Raw genomic sequence first — 24,698 nt, 5'->3', positions numbered from 1 at the left:
TGGTCTTCCACCTGCGAGCTTTGTCTTGGCGGTAGTGTGTAGTTTCCTGGCAGTCCTTCCGGTTTTCCTATCACTGCGAAGGGTTCTTCAGTCTCTGATGGGTTGTCTTGTCTTTCTCGCCGGGTTGTTCCAGGACCGTCGTCTGGTGCCGTGTACTATTGCCTCATATCGGGATGCGCTGGTGGGGCCGCTCCAGCTTGCATTCAGTGTTGCTGTTCCTTCTGCTTCATTTCGCTTGCCGTCTTGTGCGTTGTTTCACCTCTGGCCTGCTCCTGCCCTTCTGGCGCCCGTTGACCTCTGGGGGTCGGGTCGGGGAGTTTCTGGCTCTCCTCCGGCACCTGTGTTTTTTCTGCCTCGTTTAGTCCTAGTGGTAGGTTGTTCGTTTGCTGCTGTCTCCTCCTTTCCGGGTGATTGTTGGGTCTGCTATTTTCCGGAGGGGTCCTTGGGTTGCTGCTTGGTTGGTCAGGCCAGGGGTGCTTCATTTGTTGTGTTCAGTTAAGGCTCTTCGCTGTTCTCTATACGTCTTGGCCTCTGGGGCCGTGGACGTGTTTTGATTTGCCCGGGTTCCCTTCCTTCTCTTCTTCCTGTTTTGGGGTTCGGGTCTCCCGGGTCATCTGTGGGGTCCTTTGGTTTCGTCTGTGGTCTTGTTTTTGTGTTAGGGCGTGTTGCCTCCGCCTCCCGGATCCTTCCCTCTTTTCCTTATCTGTGGTGAGGTAGCTCCAGGGAGCCGACAGGGCTTCCCCCAGAAAACCAGCGTTGAATGTAATGAAACGTTATTTTCTGGGCGAGTCCCGGAGGCTTCCCGGCATCCCTCCCTCCCTCTGGTCGGCAGTGTTTTTCGCGTGTTTTGACATCCAGCCTAAGAACTGTCGGTTGGATCGCCGGCACAGAGGGTCTGGGGCTCCCCCTTCCCCCTTCTTCCTCCCGAGGAGGGGGGTTGCGCAGACGGCGGCGTGGTGATGTGATGACGTCATGTTAGTTTGATAATTTTGTTTGGGGGGAGTTCTGTCCACTCGTTCGGCTTTTGATAGCAATATGTTTACCAGAATAGGGGTTTGTTTTAGGGCGCCTACCTTTCTGGGTGCCTATCCCGGTCGATGGCAGAAATAGAATGCTCTCAACCACAAGGGGAGTTACTATAGGCCATTGCTCCTCATGCCTCTCTGAGGGGGGGCCAAGTTCTGGCTCGTGGTCCCTGGTAGGCAAGAACTCCAAGCACTTTGATTGATGCCAGAAAGTTATATATATCCATTCAGCCTGGATAGCTCCGGGGAGCCTCCGGGACTCACCCAGAAAATTGCATTTCATTACATTCAACTCTTTTTTTTTTTAATTTTCAGTTAATGTTAATTTCTTAACAACTGCAGCATGAAATTATCACACAAAACAGCTATGCAGTGCTGGGGTTAAGATTACTTAGACACACAAAAAATGTAAGTGCATACTGTCTGGTAGACTAAGTCTCATCTGGTCATCTATTGGTCGGCTATTTCCACAGGGTCCATTTGGATCAATAGGCTCTGGACGTTCGATGGTCACCACAACATTTTCCCATTCCCCACGAAACTGTTGAAAATTAAACACTTGATATCAGAGATTTATAAACAATTAAAAAATAAACAAAATTAAATATGGTAATAATAAAAAAATCCACAGAAGCCATGATGAGAATTCAAACCTATGAACTGGGTGTGTTCCCAGATGCATAAGAATACATATTTTCTCTGTGTACTAAAAGAGGGGCATGAGAGGTAGAGTTATTGGACAACAGAGCCAGAGTGCATGGGGAAAATTGTGTAAAACCCCGGTTCAGCTTCAATGGAAGCCTCAGGAATCCTCGAGGGTGTAGTAGTAGTATCCCAGAAAAAAATTATTATTATTAAATACTGGGAGAAAAATTATTATTATTTTCTTGCATGTTGGAGGGAGAATTGACAGCTATTAACAGGTGCATAGTCCAGGGGTTAAAAAATGTCAATAGCCTTAATTTTTATTTTTGCACCTAGATAACTAGGAATAGAACAGCTGAACAAAAATAATTAGAATTTAAAAAAAAAATGAATTAATTCTAATCTAGCAACTTAAAAAAATAGTTCAAAGATTAAATCCTATATCCCCATTATTTGGATCTCATACCCCTTGGGTATGGATATTTCCAGTAAAGAACCCCTATCATAGTGCACCAACATTCAGCACACAAACAAATTTAAACTTTTTACCTGAGGTTCGTAGCGAATGACAAGGTCATATTCCATGTTTGTTTCAATGTTTTCAATCTCAAACTCAAGGTAGGAATTGTCAAACACTCTCATGAAGCCCAGGCCCGTCCAGCTGGTCACTCGTCCATCACGATATGGTTCCCTCATCACAACTTGACAATTCTATGTGTAAAAATTGAATAAATCAGCTTAAAAATACACTATATGTTAATATACTAGGCATTATAGAATTTACAAAGACTCATTTTAAAGAATGGGTTATCATATTATAATAGTAAATTCCTAAAAAAAAATTAATAATAGTAACAAGAGAGCACACACAAAATTGGAAACTTCTATAATTTCCTATTTCAAAGATGAAAGACATGTAAATAGAAAACAATTTATTTTATTTAGATAAGAAGTCTATAGCTGCTCAAGAGAAAAACCATTTCCATGATAGCTATCACCATTTGAATATCAGATGAAATCCCAAAGACACTATAATAAAGAAGACATACTCTAAATGTAGTAAACCCATTATAAAAGCACCATAGGGACGCAAGATTAGCCTCATCAGCCTTTTCTAGTGCAGTAATTCACTTTCTCAAGAGAAAGTACCAGAGCCTGGTGTGATCAGAACCTTGCATTTATTATTTAAAATTACCTTTTTCCGTGTGGCAATGCTTCTAGGCACAAAACTACTGATTAACAATTATACATATACAATACATCCCTTGCAATGTTTTCTGAAGCTTCACAGAGATTTATAAGCCCCTCATATATACATAGAGAATGCCTGCCACTGAAAGATGAAACAGCTACACCTGTATATCTAAAATAGTCATTGCAAGATATTTTCTTGAGCTTTTAAGGCCTGCCAAGTTTGAATAGAATGTCATATGCCAAAAAAACATGCTAAATGAAGTTAAATAGCTAATTTCTTAATAAAATGTTACCAACAATAAAGTGTCATGAGGAGCATGAAAAAATATTAAGGCCTTCTAGGTATTACTGCAATACCATCATAATTAATTAATAAAGCAGAAAATCTGATCAAAGTTGCTATATTGGAAATATTATCCAACTATAATATAGCATCTTCATTATGACTAGGCAAGCATTTCAAACTGTGTAAATAGTGTGTGAAACTGTACATATAGTGTAATTTTAGTGAATTTTTAACGAGTATGAACGTTCTATTGTATGCATATTGTAAAGGACACAAATACGCAACATATACGATAAAAAAAAAAAATTGGAAATACATAGAACAAATAATTGAAAATATATTTGTGGCAACTCGCGGAGCTTGAATGGCCCACGTGACCGCCTCTGGGAGCTTCACACACGGCCGACCAGCCTGTGATGACGTCACAGCACTCCTTGTCCACGTCCACACAGCCAAAGTAAGTGGAATTTGGTATTTATTTTTACATAGACATGTTTAGGGAAGGGAATTTATCATTTTACAAACAAACAAAAATTTTGGGGAACACTTGATTTCATGCACACAAGGGGAATGTCACAATGAACTCAGCACATCACAGTGGTTAAAATGATTTAGTTAGTAAACCAAAACCAAAAAACACACCACACAAAAACAAAAGCAAATCACCAAAAATGTATAAAAAAAAAAACAGCGTTGAATGTAATGTAAACGCCATTTTCTGGGCGAGTCCCGGAGGCTCCCCGGAGCTATCCAGCTGATATGGATACCCTAACTAGTTTGCATCAGTCGATGTGGGTGGAGTTTTAGGCCTACCAGGGACCACGAGCCAGAACCTGGCCCCCCTCACAGAGGCACAAGGAGCAATGGCCCATAGAAATGCACATGTGATTTGGAGCATTCTATATCTGCCATTGACCGGGACAGGCACCCAGAAAGGTAAGCACTACAAAACAAACCCCTATTCTGGTTAAAACAACGAAAATCCCCAAACGAGTGGACAGAACTCCCCAAAAGAAAAACAAGCAAACAAGCATTATGTCACACGAGTCGCACCGCATGTCTGCATAGCTCCCCCCCCCCCCTCCCCGGGAGGGGAAAGGGGGGTCCCAGACCCTCGTGTTGGCAATCCACACTTCAGTTCCGAGGCCGAATATCAAAAATGCGAAAAACACGCCGACCTGAGGGAGGGAGGGAGGGAGGGTTGCCGGGGAGCCTCCAGGACTCGCCCAGAAAATGGCGTTTCATTACATTCAATGCTGGTTTTCTGGGGGAAGCACCTATGGCTCCCCGGAGCTACTTCACCAAAGACGAAAACAGAGGGACGCATCTGGGAGGCAGTTGGTGCTCACACCACAACATGAAGTTGAGACAACAAGCTGCAACAGCCGATCCAAGGCAACACAGGCCCGACTAGGCCCAGAAACATACACGAGGGAGCGTGCAGCCAGGACCCAGCACGACCACCAAAACTACCCTGTGCCCGAATGTCAGCCCAGACATGCCACCCAAGACGGCAGTAAGCGCAGCAAACCTACGAACGTCAAGGGCACGGGGAGAGACCGCAGGCCAGATAGACAGAAGGACCCAGCAGACGACCCGAGAGACCCACACCCGGGAACAGGGAAGAAGGGAAACTGGACCAACCGAAAGTGCAGCCCCGACCACAGAGGCCGTGGCGCACAAAAAACGTCGGAGAGCCACAACTGGACACAAGAAGAAAACACCCCAGCAAACCAACCAAGCAGCAATAACCCCAGGGACCCCTCTGGAACCGAAGGGACCACAACAAACCGAAGGGAAGAGAGAAAAGAGCACCCTGCCCTAAAGCAGGACGGCTCAGGTGGAGCACGAGCAGGTCGGAGGTGAACAATGCCTGAGACAGCCCGCGAATGGTGCAGAAGGAACAACAAAACTGGAGCAATCCGAAGCAGCTCTGCCAGTGCCGCATGAGACATGGCGACGGTATGCAGCCAGAAGACGGCCCTGAACCACCACGAAAGAGAAACAAGACCACAACAACAAAGAACGCAGTACACCTACAAGAAGACAAAGAAAAAGAAGGACCACCAGAAAACCCCATACCGTGAGCATATCCTACTCATGGTATAATCTCTGAGGCAGACCCCACCAGGCAAATGAAAATTAAAACAAAAGAAAAACCCCGCAAAAGTACACCGTCCCCAGAGGCAACAGGAACCGGTCGCCGTGTAGGTAGCAGGTCGCGCAACACCTTGATGCCCTACCCAGCACAATACCAGTCCTTACCCAAGGCAAAACAAGGGCCCCAAGCCCCAGCTGGCCCCAAGAGCGAGGCAAATGCCGAGAAGCAAGAGCCTCTACAGGGAATGGTTCCCGAACACCCCAGGGAAGATAACCCTGTCACGCAAAGGCAGTACTCACAGGTCGCTTAGGGAAGGAAGCCTCCAAGTGCATGTAGCCCTGGTACTGATGAGGAACACCTGGCCACCATACAACACAAAAACACAGCAGTGAGCACCACGAAGGCAAACACCACCTAGGAAACCGAGGCCAGAGAAGCATCTGTCCTGGTTGACATTAGCTTACGAACTGATGCTAGGCAGCCGGCACGGTGAGACCCGGGGGCCCCACCATGACCCTCTTGGGGAGGGGAGGGCTGCGCGGACGAGCGGCACGGCAGTAAAGTGTGATGTTTGCTTGTTTCCTTGGGATTGTAGGGAGTTTCTACCTCTCTGTTAGTTTTTCGCAAACGTCATCCACCGCCGGCGCAGCTGGAGGAAGGGAGGGTGCCAGGGAGCCTCCGGGGCTCACCCAAAAAAATGGTGTTTCATTACATTCACCGCTGGTAATCTGTGAGGGGAGCCCCTTCGGCAAACCGTAAAAGGGTTGATGCCCCTTAACGAAAAGCCGACCGACGAGCAGAGCGAGCATTGTGCAGACCAGACAACACCGGTTCTGAAGGAGGCACCGGCTCTGAAACTGACACCAAGGCCCCACCTCAACCAAAAGAACCCCAGGCCCTGGCATGACCCGTCCGGGAGGCCTGAGAATGGCCACCCCAAAGAACCAAAAACTCCGAAAGAGGACGGCAACTAGACTGCAGAAACCGAGTCATACCAATGTCCGCAAACAACAAGAGACAAAAGGGTGAAGAAAATCCAAGTCAGGACCCAAGTAGATTCCAAGAAGAAAGCAAGGACGGCCTGGCGACACGTGAGGTGAGAGGCAAAGAACAGAGACGCTGCCTCCCGGAGTTACGGCATAAAGAGCTTCAACAGCGCAGTCAATGCCCTGGCCGCTGAGGCCAGTGCCCCAGACGAAGGCACAGCACTCGACGCCTCCACATCCTCCCCAAGCCAGTCAGAGGACAACTCAAAAAGGCAAAGAAGCGCAAGTCTTAGGCCAAATGCCCGCGGGAACAAAAATCCTTAGCTACCAAAGTCACCAAAAGGGTGAAAACCTGCCCGTGCAGCTGCTGAAGGCCAACATCCTGAGGAAGCACAGGGGCAAAAAGGTACGCACTGAGGGGCTCAAAATTGCCCCCCAAAATAAACCTGCAGAACGGTGGCAGGCTCACGCCATTCAAGCGTGTGGGTCCAACAAAACAAGTGAAACACTCCCTGAGTAAAGAAAGGGCAGTCTGTGAGGGGAAGGGGGGCCCAAGTTCTGGCTCATGGTCCCCGATAGGTAGAACTCAATTGACTGAAGCCCCAGACTAATATAGCGTATATCAGTCCGATAGCTCCAGGGAGCTGAAGGAGCTCCCCACAGAAAATATACTTTATTGTATTGAACAACATTTTTGTATTTAGCCATGTTTCTCAAATATGACTGCACAGTTTGGAGTGAAACAGTCATATCACTGATGCTATTGAAGACTATTCCAACACCAGTTACCTTATTCTGGAACTCTGCCTAACATTAAAGCATTATCCCCAGCATTCGAACTATTGTAAATGATCAACATCTCTCTCTCTGCGTAGGTTAGATGGTTTATATAAATAAGCACCAACACCACAACAATCCTTTTATAAATAGCTAAATACATACATTTCCACTGGATTTTCTGAAGTCATACAGACTCGCCTCCTCACAATAAAGCTGCAATAAATATTCACAGATAAAATTATAATTCATATCCTTACCTATTTGCTCTAATCATCCTACACTAACACAATAAGATATACTGTAGTTAACTTACCATTCAGTAATGAATCAGTACTCATAAAACTAAGTACAAACAAATACTATTATGACATCACAAGTTCTGAAGTGCTCACAATGCATAAAACTAGTACTGTGGAACCTCGGTATTCGAATTACTCCCAATTCAAAATTTTCAGCATTCGAATGCCGTGTTCATGTTCGGTATTCGTCCGTTTGCTCGGCATTCACACGTAAACATGCATCCCTGACGCATCAATTTCACCATAGCTGTCGTTCAGTAGCCAACCCACTTCACTTTACTCTAAGATTTTGGATATTTTTTATATTCTTAGTGTAAACAAGTCACCATGTTACCTAAGAAAGTTAGTGATTAGAGCCGAGCAAGAAGAAAAATAGTTAGAACCACGACAGATGAAGAAATACCTCATAGCTAAATATGAAAGTTGTGCCCGTGTGTCTGCTCATTAACAAGTTTGTTATGTATCTAGTTCTTTAATAATAGAAACATGTGCAAAATGGGGAGAAATGTAAAGTTTTCTTGGAAAATATCATCCTGACAAAGTTGTGACAAACTGTGTTATAAAGCTGTTGAATGACTTATGCTATGTCTCATTTTAGAAACATTTTAAAGTTCAGGCAAAAGCAATCATTCTTCGACAAGTTTCTTGTAAGAAAAGCATCCAGCAAGTCTAACGAGGGAAAGAAAGAAAGACAGAAAAGGGAAAGAACCCCAGAAGCACAACTACCAGAAGTTATAATGGTAGGGGATTCCCCTGCCAAAGAATAAACATCTCTTCCTCTGCTACACCACCTTCCACATGCCATCAACTCTCCTAAGTGCAGGTAAAGTGTGTAGTGTGTCAGCATATGTTTCACTTAATTATTGCACTAATATATTTAATTTTGTGGTCTGGAATGGATTAATCCTATTTACATTATTACTTATGGGAAAAAATTGTTCAGTATTCAAACTTTAGGGCATTTGTATCACTTTCTGGAATCAATTAAGTTTGAAAACCAAGGTTCCATTGTATTTTATCGAAGCAATATTGATATCAAATTATAGTATTAGAGGGGCCACCAGGCAATGCTCAAGTGATTTTGTTTTTTATCTTTTATTTATTTATTTTTTTATTCATATATACAAGAGTTCTTACATTCTTGTACAGCCACTAGCATGCATAGCAATTCAGACAAGTCCTTAATCCTAATTTTCACACGCACACATCTCCAATACCAGCCCGAAGCAGATACCAGCTGCTTCGGGCTGATACCTATTTACTGCTAAGTAACAGGTGCATCAGGGTGAAAGAAACTGACCATTTGTTTCTGCCTTCTGCCAGGAATCGAACCCAGACCCTTAGGACTATGAACCCCAAGTGCTGTCCACTCAGCTGTCAGGCCCCCCAGGATGTGTCCATCAGATGATGGATACATCTTCATTACCCACTATCATCACCACTTTCCTGCACACCACTTTCATCATTGAAACCATCTCCACTACACATAACCTTGATCACTGTAACCATTTACACCCTGGGGTTTTCTTGTGCTGTGTGCCAAGAGATTTTTTCCTCGGTCTATGTACGTTTTCCCTGGCTAGGTTCCCAGTCCACCCACCTGGTCCCTTTGCTCAGTGGTTTCCTGGCATGGGGTCTTGGTATTACCTTTTCTTCAGACATTTATCAAATGATAGGATGTTATGCTTGCCATCAGTGTTGGGACTCTGCCCATTTTGGGGTGGTGCTTTTCCTTTCTGGCTGCCCCATTCCCTGGTCTAAGGCAATTCGTTTTCTTGCAGTCTGTGGTCTGTTTCAGCTAGCGAGCAGTCTGTCCTTGCTCTGATGCTGTGCATAGTTTTTGCTTATTTATTGGCTTTCTTTCCTATTTTGTCCACAGTTTCTGACTGGCCTTTTGGTGGTCCAAGGATTTAGCTTCCCACATTTTAATTTTGTTTATTTTTTGTCCCTCTGGGCCTCATTGCACATGGGGTGCTCTTCACCATTTGGCATGTGGCTGGTACACCTCTGCCCTAGGACCTACCCTTTTCTGCCATCTCATCCCATGGGTTAGCCATGTCCATCTTTTTCTGGATGGAAATGATAGACGCCTCTGCCAAGGTACCATTGCAAGAAAGTTTTTGAAGCTACTAATGGCACCCTCCCAGAAATCTCTTTTCTGATGAGCCCTCATTAGTTCCATATTTCCCTCTGGTTGATTATTTCTAGGTTTTAGGTAAATATCCAATTTCTAAGCTTCCCTCACCTTACCTTATAGAGAGCCCAATTATGGTCCTAGCTCCTGGTAGTCAATGGTAGATCTTTGAGGACTGGTGAAATTCTTAAGGCTTGGCAGCACCAAGCTACTGAATGCTTGGCAGCACCAGCCCTCAGTACCTCAAGGAAGCTTCTGAGAGCTCAACAGAAAGAGGCATTTCATTTTATTCAAAACTTGACTTCAGTAGTCAGAATAGGAGCCAATTGCTCAACTGGTACTTAGCAGAGCAAGAACTGATGTGAATATATTTGAATTCTCTCTTGGAGGGGAGTCTGTCAAGTTTAACATTTGTTCTTTTGCTTAATAGTTAAAGTTAGCTTAATAGTTAAAGTTAACCACTGTCACTCTTCCCTAACTACATGGCCAGATTATATTTAAAGAAACGGGTCATTATGGGTGAACAAATGATCAAGTCTGGCAGGTGGATTGTGTGTGAACCATATATGTTGCTGGCTCAAAAGAACTATGGAACCAGTCCAAAAATAAGCGATTCATTTCATTCAGTGCCATATTTTCAAGTGATGCTGAGTACTGTATTATAGAACATATACAGGGCGCTTTTAAATTTTTATCACCAGATATATACCAAGCAAAACAATTTAACAACTCTATTATACAGCATATGTAACTTCCATTTAAAATATAACAATCAACTAACCTCAGAACCCCGTGCAAGTTCAGCTTCATAAGTAAGGTAGTTCAATGTTGCCACATAGTAACCTTCTTCAGGGACGTCACATCGACGACCAGAGACATGTGGGCGACACCTACAGACAGTTCAGATATCATCAACAAATGAATAATCACGAATTTCATGATCTTAAAATATTTGGATAAATATTTTGAAGAGTAAAGAATATATTAGGAGGTTTATTCATATTAGTTTCTGACCATTAATGTGAGAAAGATTATTTTCTTATACTATGAATAGACTGATAGAGAATAATCTAATCTTTCAAACAAGGGCAGTAGGAATGACTATAAAAAGGAGAAGTAATTTTAAGTGGCTCTCAAGGACCTAGATAAGGCCTATTACAGAATTGATTTTAAAACTTATAAGAAATTCTGAAAAGTTACAGTGTAGGAGGAAGACATTGACTACAATAAAATGGGTGACTAGGTTAAAGTTTTGATCTCCAGACGCTCTTTCACCTCTTTGAGGGAGGCCAGATTCGAGTCCAGATCTTTTGGAAGACATTCACAGGTCCTTCTCACAAATTTGTAATTAGGGTTGCTATCAAATATGTTTGAGAAACACTGTAAAGTAAGGCCTGGAGTTTTGTGTAAAACTTCCCATCTTAACTGCCCCAAGCTTTGAAGACCTTTATACGAACAGCTTTTCTCCAATTGAACCACTCTGTCAAGTGACTCCCCAGTACCTGTGACCTATATACAATATGCTCTTGCTGAAGAGGTAGCCTGGTATAGCCAATCAAAACCATTGGGATGCAAGTGCCAATAGAATCCGACCCCTAGAAAAACCTTACCAGAGCTCAGGTCAGCTCGAGAACAAACAGGCATCAACCTCAACAAAGACTGGTGCCAGTGGGATGGGATGAGAGTGCAGACATTTGGAGGAGCCTTCACAGAACCAATGGTAGACTAAATGTTAGCTGCTCACTCCAGAGACTGCAGACTACACTGAGATTGATGTCACTTGAGGAACCCCTCAACATGAAATGTATGCCCCAAGGATGTCCTGAGGAATGTAGCAGATAAACTGGCTGTTCCTATGGAGTAGGATAACCGACTTGTAGTGGTCTGACATAACAGTTGGAGAAGAGGTCTGAGCATGAAAGACTGTAGAGTAATAAGCAAGTGTTTGACTAAGCCTCCACAAAGCTTATCCTTCTAATTGCCTTTACAGTTAAGATCTCCTTCATACTTCTATCCTTCATGGTCTTCAGAAGATGTAGTATGTTTACTACGGCAATGAAAGCAGCACAAAGGGTCAGAAAAGTCTGAATGTTCATGGAATGGTTGGCTACAGTACACATTTTTACTGATTACTTTTTTTTTTGTTTTAAATAATGAGCGATCTCGTCTTCTTGAGGTTATCTCGAGATGATTTCGGGGATTAACGTCCCCGTGGTCCGGTCCTCGACCAGGCCTCCTTTTTGTTACACACCCCCCCATGAAGCAGCCCGTAGTAGCTGTCTAACTCCCAGGTACTTATTTACTGCTAGGTAACAGGGGCATCAGGGTAAATGAAACATTTTGCCCATTTGTCTCCGCCTCCACCTGGGATCGAACCCAGAACCTCAGGACTACGAATTTGAAGCGCCGTCCACCCAGCTGTCAGGCGCCTGTCAGACGATATGTTCATATACTTCACAATGATAGCACGTATGTAGATTAGAACATACGGCATTAGCAGGAACCAATAATATGCTGTTTCATTATGCTGAGGCAAAGGTTATTATATGAAGAATATGAATGTTATTATAAGAGCTTATATGAAAAATATAAATATCAGGGTTGGTTTCACTCAAGTGTCCTTCACAAGTCTCTCAACCTTCACAATCTGCTGGTTTACAAGCCCTTCTCAAATTATTACCCAAGAATGCCACATCAGTTAATAGGAGAACATCACACCTAAACAATAATTTAAAGTGATATATGGGTTAAATGAAATGGCAGTGCCTGGATTTTGGGTTATTGTGCTGACTAGCATTTTCTTCTGCAGAAGAAACCTCAGTAAGTAAGGTATCATCAATCTGCATTCTCATTTTGGACATTCACTCAACCCATAGTTATGTACTTGCTGATGTGCAACATACACATTTTTAGACTTACTTTCTAATCATCGACTTTATTGCCAAGAGTTTTCTGTATGTGCAGGGCACATACACCCCTAGTATCAATTCAGTCATGGCATTTATTTTCACTTCACTCCCTCTTTGGTGAGAGGCCTGTCAGATCTGCACCTAGAGAGCAGTATTATAATCTTGACTATTCCTCAACAACAAGATCTGAATCAGAAGAATCATGGTCTGATCAGGCAAGTTTACAACACTTGTACCTAGGGTAGGATGTGGCAAAAAAAAAAAAAAAAAAAAAAAAAAAAAAGTGGTGCAATAGACATGCTGAGAGAGAACTCTACCAACATCAAAGACCCAAGACTTTTCAAAAATCTTCCCATACACATACTGGGCCATAACTGGCCAACCTCTTGCAGTGTTCAAATGAGATCTTTATAAACACCTTCAAAGGATACTTAACAAGGCTTTGACTCATATGTTAGGCTGTGAGCAACCTCATCAAATAGCCTGGTTGACCAGACCACCAAACAGGATGCTTGGTCAGAGACTGGGCTGCAGGGATGTTGCTCCTAAGAATCAACAGGTATCGATAGGGACATTGCTCACCATGTGATCCCAGGTAAATGATGATGAAAACATACAATATTTTAGTTAATCTTCACTTTTCGGCACCGAAAATCACAACGGATCCCAATAGGGGAAAGTATAAATATACAGACAACCTCAAGGACAAAATGGAACGCATATTTAACACAACAGACATTACTTACTTGCATTGACCACTGATAACATCACAGTTATTGTCGAGTGCACCACCTCTATCACAACTACATGGCTGGCAGCCATCTGGGTGCTCTGAGAGGCCATAATGTTGAGGCAAGCATTGGTTACAGTCTCGACCAGTAACAAAACGCTTACAGGAACATTCGCCCGTCAGGACATTGCAGCCCAAATTATTAATAGTTCCCAGGATATCACATGAGCAGGCTGAAGCAAAGAATTGCGAACATTTTACTTAAACTTGTCAACAAACTATGTCTGCATTTACAAAATTAAAATTGTTGTTTGTACAGCTTTGTACATTAAACTTATAATTTAAATTAACAATTAGATAAATCTAAAATATTTGATAACATCCTAAACAAGAAATTAACTATTAATTTGGTGCCCAAATTGACCATTTGGCAAGTGACCATTTCTGGACAAATTATGAAAAATCTTACAAAGACAATCCAATAAGAACTTGAAAAGTATTCTATGTACAGTACATGAATAGGGCATTACATTGCTTATTAGTTTTAAACAAATAATTTTATTTTACTATACAATCCACACAGTAATGCAATTCATCATGAGCATTATTTCGTCCATTAAAACCACAAACACAACTAATATTTAATACTGTATTAACAATCTTCACTGAAGGAAAGTATTCAAACAAACTCATATCCTTACCCACAGTCACTGGGGAAAAGAGTATAACAGCAAACTTCATTAAGTACTTACACTATACTATTATATAACACAAGCTAGGTTTCAGTACATGTTATACACTCTGTTAAAAAAGCATAATTTTTGTTTCTTATTGGAAAATATAGCCAAATATGCATAAACAAGCTCTTCAAAATGACCTTGACAAAATAAATGGAGCAAATCATGGCAGATTGAATTCAATGTAAATAAATGCTACATAATGGAATACAGAAAAAGAGGGAAAACAGGACTCGTCCAACCTATAAATTACGTGAAAAGATACTAAAGGGCTCTGGCAAGAAAGACCTAGTGGTGGTTCAGGATACTAAACTGTCACCAGAAGATTACATCAAAGATATGTGAGGAGCCTATGCTATGCTAGCAAATTACAGAATCTTGTTTAAATACACAAGTATGAATGGATAAGTACTAAAGAAAATGTTTATGACACTCTTCAGTCTCAAACTGGAATATATACCGATAGGCATAGACTCTGCTATAAAGACACCTGGGAGCTAATATCCACCTGTTGATGTAGAACTGACCAAACAAACTTAGTCAGCAAAATTATTCAAGTACCCGATGTCACTATGTAATGTGAAAAACCTAAGAAAAAGAGAGAGCCCTAACACTAATGTCCAAATCCATGAATTTGATCTGGGATAACATTACCAAAATCCTAGCTAAATATCCAAAGTCTGCCCATTGTAAATAACAAAATACACCCACACACAAAGTTTATACTGCCGGCAACTCTCTTGTTTCTCTTGACCATGTATGGTAATTTAAGCTACAATAATGAAATTTGATCACTACCCTTGTAACTATCACAAATTTAAGGTAAGTTAAATCTAACTAGTTCAACACAAATATAATTACTGAACTTGGCTTATACAACAATGAGGCCCAGTTCCTGAACTTATGTGACTTATTTCTCCATTTTCCACAAGAGGGTATAGGGTTCATAATAAACAAGGGTTAAATAATAATTTTTGATAGAAAACTACATCTCAAGAACTACTGTACATGCCAAACACAGCCAAAGGGGTAAATATTATGGCACTCAAAAAAGAAAATTAACCATAATAATTAAATGTTAACTGTTAAGTTGTGCTTGATAATACTAAAAGCTCATCTCTATAAACTGACATCCTTACATTTCTGAGGCCATTCTGATTTTGGTTGAGAATAATAATCTTCTGTGACTGCTGGAATATTAAAATTTCTACTTAGCATATACATACATACATACATACATACATACATACATACATACATACATACATACATACATACATACATACATACATACATACATACATACATACATTCCATCCATCCATACACCCATCCATACATAAATACATACAAACACAAACACACACACCAAGATGAGGCACAAACAAACAGGAAGCTAGTACTAAAACAATACAGCAATTACACATATAATTTTGAACACTGCATAAGAACAGAAGTTCTTATTCTGAACACTGCCTGCCACTCAGTTGATCCCAAAGTCAAAACAAAAGGTTGACAAACTGCACTGGCACAGTAGGGATCCATTCACACTGGCCCTGTCAGGTTATATTGATATAACCTGACAGGGCCAGTGTTTCTTGAAACTTGTGTTTCATTTTGCAGTGGGCTTATGCAATTAGGGGATGCTTTTTGTGTGAGTATATGCCAATGTTTTTTTCTTATTTAACTGCCAGGGTTATCGGTTTTCTTCTCAGATTTAGTTAATGTATTTTAAAGAAATGGATATTCACCTCTTGAGTTCACTACACAGTTCCTTGATACCTACTCCCTTGGACTATACTTTCTTTGCATTTGTACCTTTGCAAAGGATACAATCAGTTGAAATGCCACCTGTGAGTAATGGCATAATTTATTCTGTTTACTTTTAGACATGACTAGGTGAAACAAATGTGGCTTTAATTACATTATTTTTGTTCTTTATGTTTGATTATACTGTTATTAACATTATAAAGCAACTTAGAATTTAGCTTACCCTGACATCCCTCTGGGTTTTCAGCCGAGAAGTTCCAGTAGCCAGCCTTACAGCGGTCACACTTCAGGCCATCAACATATACTTTACAGTGGCACCTGCCAGCAAGTAGGCCACCAGAAATATCAGTGCGAGAATCACATATGGCATTGTCAATTGAACCACGGGTATCACAGTTGCAGGCTGGAGGGTAAAGATATATCTATTATTATTGAGCACAAGTTATGCAAAGTTATTTTTCACTTTCATTAAATATTGAAAAATTTAAATTATGCTATCATAATAAACATAACACTAGTTATATTTAAGTTATATTTAATATCTTTTAATGTTAACTATTATCATTGATATAGGGCGAAAAGAACCTACGCTGGCATATCTCAGGTTCCCGTATGTCTCTGTTAGGGTCCTGATAATAGAATGGTATGCACTCTTCACAGTTACGACCTTGAGTGTTGTGCGAACAATCATCACACACACCCCCAGAGATTCGACCTGTATCCTCATAAACTTGTGGATCAAAATGACACAATGATGCATGATTGTTGCAGTTACATTCTGTGAAGAGAAAAACAAAAAAATATTTACAAATTATATATTACCTAGGATTAGTCAATGTATTTATACTTATAAAAAGTTTTTTAACCAGTCACTAGATTCAATAATTTCATGGAAAACTGACATTTTAATATTTTAAAGTCTACACCTGGTCTTATGAGGCAGTGAGTTGCTATGGATGACTACTGGAGTGTATTGATGCTCGTTTCTGTGATGCAATACACTGAATTTATGAATGCCATAATGAAAGGTCAAGTGACATTTTAATGTTTTTGTTATTTAAAAGCTATAACCTACTTTCATTATATTACTTTTTTCTACGGGCTGATGTCTTCCCGTCAGATGAAGGAAATGGGATAATGGTAATTTATTTATGTATATACAGTATGTGCAGTTTTACATCTATTTGCCAATTTTAAAGCAGAATCAAGGAGTAATTACCACTGTAATCCCCACTGCTAAATTAATACTTCAGAAATGAATAGAGTAGCAACTAAAATCCCCACCGTACCTTCACTTCCTCACCCCCACCATCTCCTCGACCTCACCCTATTTTCACTACTCTGAAACCACCCGTTGTTCTGCACAAGACTTAATCTTGTGAATCTTAGATTTGATCAGGGTTTTTACATTCAAAATACAATATCTAATAAAGTCTATAGTCAATTTGGTATTTCTCTACATCAGGCAGCACCCAGTGCTCTACTCAACCAAGCATTACAGAATCCCTGAAAGATTGAATTAAAACAACTTGAGATTTTGTGGCAGTATGACCTAGATAAGAAGCTATTACACTATTTCAGAAATAGACAATAATTTTTACATACTTTTACAAGCATTGGATTCCTTTCCAACAGCAGGTCTCCAAGGTAAATCATTAAAAAAGTCTTCACAATTTTCACAGTTAAGACCTTTAGTATTATGCGTGCATTCACAGCGCCCATGTACCATATCTGCTCGATCTTCTACACCTGGCAGTGGTAAACAGCGTGATGCATGCCCATAGCATGAACATGATCCTCTCACCACCATATCATAGATAGCATAATAATATTTTTCCTGAAAATATAAATATATAAAAAAACCAGCGTTGAATGTAATGAAACGCCATTTTCTGGGTGAGCCCCGGAAACTCCCTGGAGCTTATCGGGCTAATGTATGTTATATTAGACCAGGATATTAGCTATGGAGTTCAGATCTACCAGGGACCAGCGCCAAAACCTGGCCCCTTCAGAGAGGTTGCAGGGATCAATGGCCCTGGAAAACCCCCATGGTTGGGGGGGGGGGGGAAGTTTTCCTTATTTGCCATCGACCTGGGATAGGCACCCAGAAAGGTAGGCATAACAAATCAAACACCACATGGTAAGAAACTAACAACAAAAACCGAACAGAGATATAACTCCCTACAATCCCAAGGAAACAAGCAAACAAGCAAATTTAACACACTACTGACGCGTTGCTCGTCCATGCAGCCCTCCCCTCCCCGAGAGGGGGAGCAGGGGGGCTCTGGACCTCACCGCACCGGCTGCATAGTGCTCCAGTTCGGAAGCTAAGCTTAAAAAAAAAAAAAACGGTGGGGGAGGGAGGGTTGCCAGAGAGCCTCCGGGGCTCATCCAGAAAATGACGTTTCATTAAATTCAATGCTGGTTTTCTATGGAGAGCCCCTACGGCTTCCTGGAGCTTCATACCCAAAAAGAAGGAAAAGAAAGAGCTGACCCGGGAGGCGGCCGCCACACACTCCACAACGTGAAGTCGAGACAACAGGCTGCAACCTGCGACCCAAAGCAACACCAAAACGCCCAGAAGCAGACATGATCACAAAATAACCGATGGCCAGGAACCTGTACGACCTACAAATCCCTGCGCCTGAAATGAGCCCAAGACACATTACCAAACACGGCAGCGAAAGCTGCAAACGTCCGAACGGCACGGGCACGAGGATAGACCGCAGACTGGCTAGACTTAATCCTGCGATAGACCTGGGAGACTCCAAGCCCTGGAACAGGGAACGAGGGGAAACTGGATCAACCCAAAGCACATCCCCAGCCATGGCCCACAGGTAACGACGAAGAGCCGCAACCGGACACAACACATGACGCACCCCCAGCCGAACCTACCATGCATCAATAACCCAAGGACCCCTCCGGAAAGCAGCCGTCTCAGCCTTTGCCAGAAAAGACGAAGAAGGCTGAAAATGTACAAACCTACCACCAGAACGAAAAGAGTAAAACCCTTATGCCGGAGGAGAGCCGAAAGCTCTCTGACCCGACCCCCAGAAGCCAACACCAACAAATATAGGACCATTGAAAAACAATCATGAACCGAAGGGGAAACCACAAACCGAGGAGAGGAAAGATAAGAGAGAACCCTCACCAAGGACCAGGACAGCTCTGGTGGTGCATGAACAGGCCGGAGGTGAAAAAGCACAAGTGTACGGAACGGGACGGACGTGATGTCCACACCGAACGTAAGCTGGAACTTACTTTGAACAGTAAGGACATCAGGAGAGTACTGGAGAACAAGCAGAGAACACAACTTGCAAGACTCTGGGTCAAGGTGTCAGTGACCCAACAGGTAGCATGACGGAGGTAAAAGTGGCGACTGTCACCCTGAGACAAGGCCCGCACAAGACAGGATGGAACCCGGAAGACACATTCAATGGTCCACCGAGCCCCGACAGGGTTTTCCAGGGCCCGTAGGCTGACTGCTACGGGAAGCCCGGGCAAGGAGTTACTAACCGGTTAAACACCCAAAGCTAACAAGGTTTAGATGCAACACTGAACACCCATGCGACGTGTACAATCACAGGGGCCTAGCAGAGGGCCACCAAACATTACCAGTGGAACTATAGCCACACTAGGCAGACCCCCCCCACCAGGCAAATGAAAATAAAAACAAAAGAAAAAAACAGCAAAAGTACACTGTCCCCAGAGGCAACAGGAACCGGTCACCACGTAGGCAACAGGAACCGGTCACCGCGTAGGCAGCAGGTCGCGCAATACTGTGATGCCAGAACCAGCACAATACCAGTCCCTACCCAAGGCCAAACAAGGGCCCCAAGCCACAGCTGGCCCCAAGGGCGAGGCAAATGCTGAGCAGCAAGAACCTCTATGGGAATGGTTCCCGAACGCCCCCAGGGAAGATAACCCTGTCATGCAGGGTTATCTCATTATCTCAGGGTAGTACATGTACTCACAGGGCACTTAGGGAAGGAAGCCCCTAAGCACATGCAGCCCCGGTACTGATGAGGAACACCTGGCCACCGCACAACACAAAAACACAACAAAGAGCGCCACAAAGGAAAACACCACTTAGGAAACCGAGGCCAGAGAAAAGTCTGTCCCGGTTGACATTAGCTTACGAACTGGAGTGCTATGCAGCCGGCGCGGTGAGGTCCAGGGGACCCCCCCTCCCCCTCTCGGGATGGGGAGGGCTGCGCGGACGAGCAGCGCAGCAGTACTGTAGTGTGTTACATTTGCATGTTTGCTTGTTTCTTTTGGATTGTGGGGAGTTCTACCTCTCTGTTCAGTTTTTGTTGTTAGTTTCTTACCATGTGGGGTTTGCTTTGTTATGCCTACCTCTCTGGGTGCCTAACCCCAGTCGATGGCTGATAAGGAAAACGCCAAACCACAGGGGGAATTTTCCAGGGCAATTGCTCCCTGCAACCTCTCTGAAGGGGCCAGGTTCTGGCACTGGTCCCTGGTAGGTCTGAACTCCATAGCTAATGCCCCGGTCTAATATAACATACATTAGCCAGATATGCTTCAGGAAGCCGTAGGGGCTCACCTACAGAAAATAAATTTTGTAATGTATGAAAGTTTGCATATGAAAATGCTTTAAGTACATTATGTGGCTGTTTAATATATAAATATTTTACCATCATTAAGCACAGTATAATACATAAAAAGTGTACAAAAATTACCTTAATTTCACGCCTATTGTCTAAAAGCTGATCACCAAGAGTGTGAAGTTTGGTGAAGTTGACACGAAGATTTGTAATTTTTAGCAGGTTTTGAACCTCATCACTGTATGGGTTGTCTATTTCAATGTTTGGCGGTAGAACTCTGAATATTACCTAAAATATAATATGTAGATTTGTAACTATGGAAATTAGTATATTGGCATCATACCTGTAACTAATTAAACATCACCCTTACTGAAAAAAAAGACTGCCATCTTGTGGAGCTTACTCAAGTAGTACAACAAAACAATCAATATTAAACTATAAAAACACTCAAAATGTGAAGAATGAATTGATTTAACATCAATACTATTTTCCAAAATTTTAAATGAACTATTTCACCAAATTACTGTATTATTATGCAAAATTCAATATTACTCCTAAAAATAATAAAAGATGTGCATATTATGGTCAGTCAAGCTTACAAAATCTACTTGCTTAAAAATACACAAATAATGTAAATGACTGCATGTGAAAACATTTTAATAGTTGTAATTACTTCTTATATGGGAATAACACAGGCCTGCCTAAATTTAATTAGTAGAATTGCACAAAAAGAATCCTATATGAACAGGCAGGCATTGACATTGAATTACAATACACTTGGAACAAGTTAAATGAGAAAGCAGTGGATACTAAAACCATCAGTAGTTTCAGCCGTAATAATGAGTATTGGGAAGACAGGACACCATGAGCAGAGTTCTCATCCTACAACTATACTTAGGTAATTACACACACACACACACAGATCCAGAATAAAGTAACTTTAGTGCTAATTTATGTACAAAAGGAATGTTTCATTAAAGGAAATGTAGTCAAATGTAGAAATGCTAAATTTTAAAATAATTTACATTTAAAAAATATCCAGAGACTGGTTCAAAATCTGCATGAAGAAATTATTCCTTACAAAACCAGAAGGCCTGGAGGGAAGTGCTAGGTGAATAAATTAAAAAGTGGAGGTGCAATAGGTACATTAAAAGACAAATTCTACCAATGTTATAGACCCAAAACTTTTCAATGGGCTCCTGTCTATAAGAGAATATCTGTCTGCATCTGTCTGTGTCTGTCTGTTCAAGGATGGAGGAGGGAGTTGTTTGGGTACAGGACAGACAAAAGCTGGTTGGGGTTGCCAGAATATCTTAATTCAAGAAGGAACAGCAAAAGTATACCTGGTCAACTGGGCTGTGATTCATATCAGACTGTGAGCAGGAGGTCATAAAGACAATATGCATGCCTATACGAGGGGTTCAAAATGACAAACTCAAATGTCATTTATTCTCTTCTCTAAGGCTCCTCACAAATCTATATACAGTATGTACAGTACAGTGTATATATTAAGATACTGTAATTTTTTAACTTACTTCACCCTCTGTGGATGGTTCAACAGCTGAATAGCGAGATTCACAAACTACATCATTAATAGAGGTTGGAGGACCCTGATGGATTCCTGGAAAAGCTTCAGCACAGTCGTAGGCAAAGTATCTGTACACCTGTGAACAAAAATTGTATTGTTAATTACTTATAGCAGAAGGTATAAATACAGTATATTAAAGGCAGTAAACAAGTTGCCTTAGGATTTGTATGGAATTGCTATGCTTGAATAATGATGGATCTTCCTTCCCCAATCGTGGTTCATATCTTGGGCTACACTAACAGTGCTAAAAACTGACCTGCACTCTTAATCCAACTCTTACTGGAAATTAGACTTCTTTTTCGCTCCATAAATTGGTATTTATAGAGAGAAAAAACACTTATTTAAAAAATAAACAGTTAAAAACTGTTTATACTTATTTAAACAGAATCTGTTGCCCTTTCTTCCTTCTTTCAGATTTTCTTTAATATATTTCCTGAGGCAGTCTTCCTTCTTTCCACAAACTGTAAGACCTCAAAAATCTGGATTATCTTTATAACAAATCCATTCAAGTAATATCTACAATATTTAATTTGGGTACCATTTCCAGAACACAAGGCATACGAGGTTAAGTATCTCACCTGGACTGGAGTCAGTGCACTTCCCTCGAGTCCAGCTGCTGCTTTCTGTGTTGGCCAAGCTGGCTCCATGGTGACCAGTTTATCTATGGTTTCCAACTTTTTGTGCTTGGTATTTGACTTCTCAAAAATCAGAGGCTTCATCTGATACGGATGAAGCCATATCCGAGGTTTCCTCTCAACCAGTAATCCACTGAACAACTCATCTTAATAGCTTGAGGATCTGCTAATCTTTGCAACTGGAATAATTAGATCTGGTCTATCACCACCTGTATGGGGCTAAAGGGGACAGACTTTCTGTTGTCCCATCAGTGGCTTTTGTAAAAGCAGAAGTATGAGGTGGCAAGGCAGGCTTTCTGCCTCTGCCTCTATTTTTAGTGCTTCTCTACTGTGTTTGTTTCAGTTTACATGTACAGTAGTTTACCCGAAACAGTTCACTCCCCAAGCTCAACCTGGTTGTCTTGTGAAAACTTATAATTGATGGAAGAGGGTTGAAGAGCCATGGACCTCTGATGTTCATACTTTTTTTTATTTATTTTATTTATTTATATACAGTATATACAAGAGTTTTTACATTCTTGTACAACCACTAGCACACACAGCATTTCAGGCAAGTCTTTATTCCTAATATTCCCCGGAATACAACCCCGCCAAATCATCTAACAACCAGGTACCGATATTACTGTTGGGTAAACAGAGGCTACAAAGGTTAGTACTGTACAGTACACCTGTTCCCTTTATTCTTTTATGATAACTAGTTTTTATTTCCTTTCCTTGGGTCTGTGTTAAAAGTATTTTTAAATACTGTACTGGGTAATGAGAAAAATACTATATTCTTGAAGAACACAGCTATAGGTTAATAGGTATTAAATAATGAAAGTAAAACTAAGATTAGAATAAATATGACAAATTGAGAAAATACCTTCCATGTCTTTCCAAAGTCAAAAGATCTCTCAAAGAGCATAGCAGCAGGTCTAAAGGTTCTGAATGTGATGATAAGATGAGTAAAATGAAACTCAGCCTCCAGGTTCAGTTGGATGCTACTGTCTTCCAAACCATTTTCACTCTGCCACCACGAACGCCTTCTAGTCCTAGAAAATAAAAAGAAGGCAACACATAAGAAAAAAAATTGGTTAATATATATTTATAAATTAGAATGTCTGTGTACAGGTATTTGTTTGTTTGTTTATTTGTACAAGGTTGGAGTCTAGATGCTTGGTGCTAGCCTCACTAAACTTTGTAGGATGACTGTTGGGTATTAGGGAAGTGTTATAGGCAGATCAGGGTTGGCCCTATTGCCCTTCCCCACGTTTAAATCAATAAAATTATGATAACATTATGTACTATTTCTGTAACATATTGAAATATAGATTCACATAACTCATTTATTAGGGGTGGGGAATAATTTGGCAATAAATATTCTATACAATTCATTCACTTACAAGACACTTTTCAGTAAAGTATAGTAATTAACTTATCTTAGACATATTATAAGTGACTTCATGCAAGTTAAAGATGCAGTGGTAAATGAGCACTCAAGTACAGTAGTGTGTGCATCCAATTTAAAAAATATAACACACACTACTGTGATGTGTAGATTAAGCACACACACATGCACGCTCTCTTTTTGCAAACATGGTTTTTAATGTGTAAAATGAAATGATGAGTACTCACCGAGGGTCAAATCTATAAACGATATTATCGATCTTGTGAGAATACTGGGGGCTGCCATCCCACTGCGGCCGTGAGTCACACCAGAAGCACTTCTTGCGGTCCTTCAGATGAGACACTATGCAGTACCGCTCCTGAGGAAAATAGGCACCACTGTCTTACTCTTTCCTGCACCTTTCAGCTCAATTTCAGTCTTCCACCCCCCCCCCTACCACTTCACCCTCAGTCCTACAACCTAACCCTCAATCCTCCACTCTCACCCAACAGCTTCGCCCACACCTCATCCCCCAGTTCCCCACCCCTGATCTGAGACTGTACCTCTCCCAACCAGTACAAAGACTGTACCTCTCCCAAAAAGTTTAAGATAAAAACTAAGTTCTACCTGATTAACTTCATGTAATCTACCTCACCCCTAAAATGTCAACCCATGTCTACTATTTTAAACAATGTATTTGTTGACCAAATTGTATACTTGCTATTTTTTCTGCCATGTTCCCCTCCCTTTTTTTTGTTTTTCTCAACACAATTTATACTTTAATCTCAATTAGTATTAAGTTTTAATCTTAGTGTTTTTCCTACCTGAAACACTTTGCGTAATAGTGGCTTTAGGCATTTTATGTACTAGCTTTATCTATAAATCCATCAATGTTTTGTATCTCACCTTGTAGGCATGTACTTTACCTGAATAAATATTTGATTTGAT

General features: G+C 41.4%; 1 protein-coding gene across 1 annotated transcript in view; it reads right to left on the bottom strand.

Moving 5' to 3' along the window:
• Window positions 1–24,698, bottom strand: part of LanB1 (laminin subunit beta-1) — a 142,791-nt gene that overhangs the window by 70,892 nt on the left and 47,201 nt on the right. Inside the window, exons 6-18 of the mRNA XM_069325850.1 lie at window positions 23,999–24,129; window positions 23,247–23,415; window positions 21,697–21,825; window positions 20,297–20,449; window positions 17,202–17,433; window positions 16,186–16,374; window positions 15,820–15,999; window positions 14,966–15,016; window positions 13,106–13,322; window positions 10,232–10,340; window positions 7,180–7,230; window positions 2,220–2,381; window positions 1,446–1,566 (exon numbers count right to left, since the gene is read on the bottom strand). Of these exons, the coding sequence (XP_069181951.1) occupies window positions 1,446–1,566; window positions 2,220–2,381; window positions 7,180–7,230; window positions 10,232–10,340; window positions 13,106–13,322; window positions 14,966–15,016; window positions 15,820–15,999; window positions 16,186–16,374; window positions 17,202–17,433; window positions 20,297–20,449; window positions 21,697–21,825; window positions 23,247–23,415; window positions 23,999–24,129 (1,894 nt within the window). The remainder of the gene's footprint in view (window positions 1–1,445; window positions 1,567–2,219; window positions 2,382–7,179; window positions 7,231–10,231; window positions 10,341–13,105; window positions 13,323–14,965; window positions 15,017–15,819; window positions 16,000–16,185; window positions 16,375–17,201; window positions 17,434–20,296; window positions 20,450–21,696; window positions 21,826–23,246; window positions 23,416–23,998; window positions 24,130–24,698) is intronic.

Source organism: Procambarus clarkii, chromosome 17, assembly GCF_040958095.1.
Source record: "Procambarus clarkii isolate CNS0578487 chromosome 17, FALCON_Pclarkii_2.0, whole genome shotgun sequence".
Taxonomy (NCBI): domain Eukaryota; kingdom Metazoa; phylum Arthropoda; class Malacostraca; order Decapoda; family Cambaridae; genus Procambarus; species Procambarus clarkii.
This window is presented reverse-complemented; position numbering and strand designations above follow the sequence as displayed.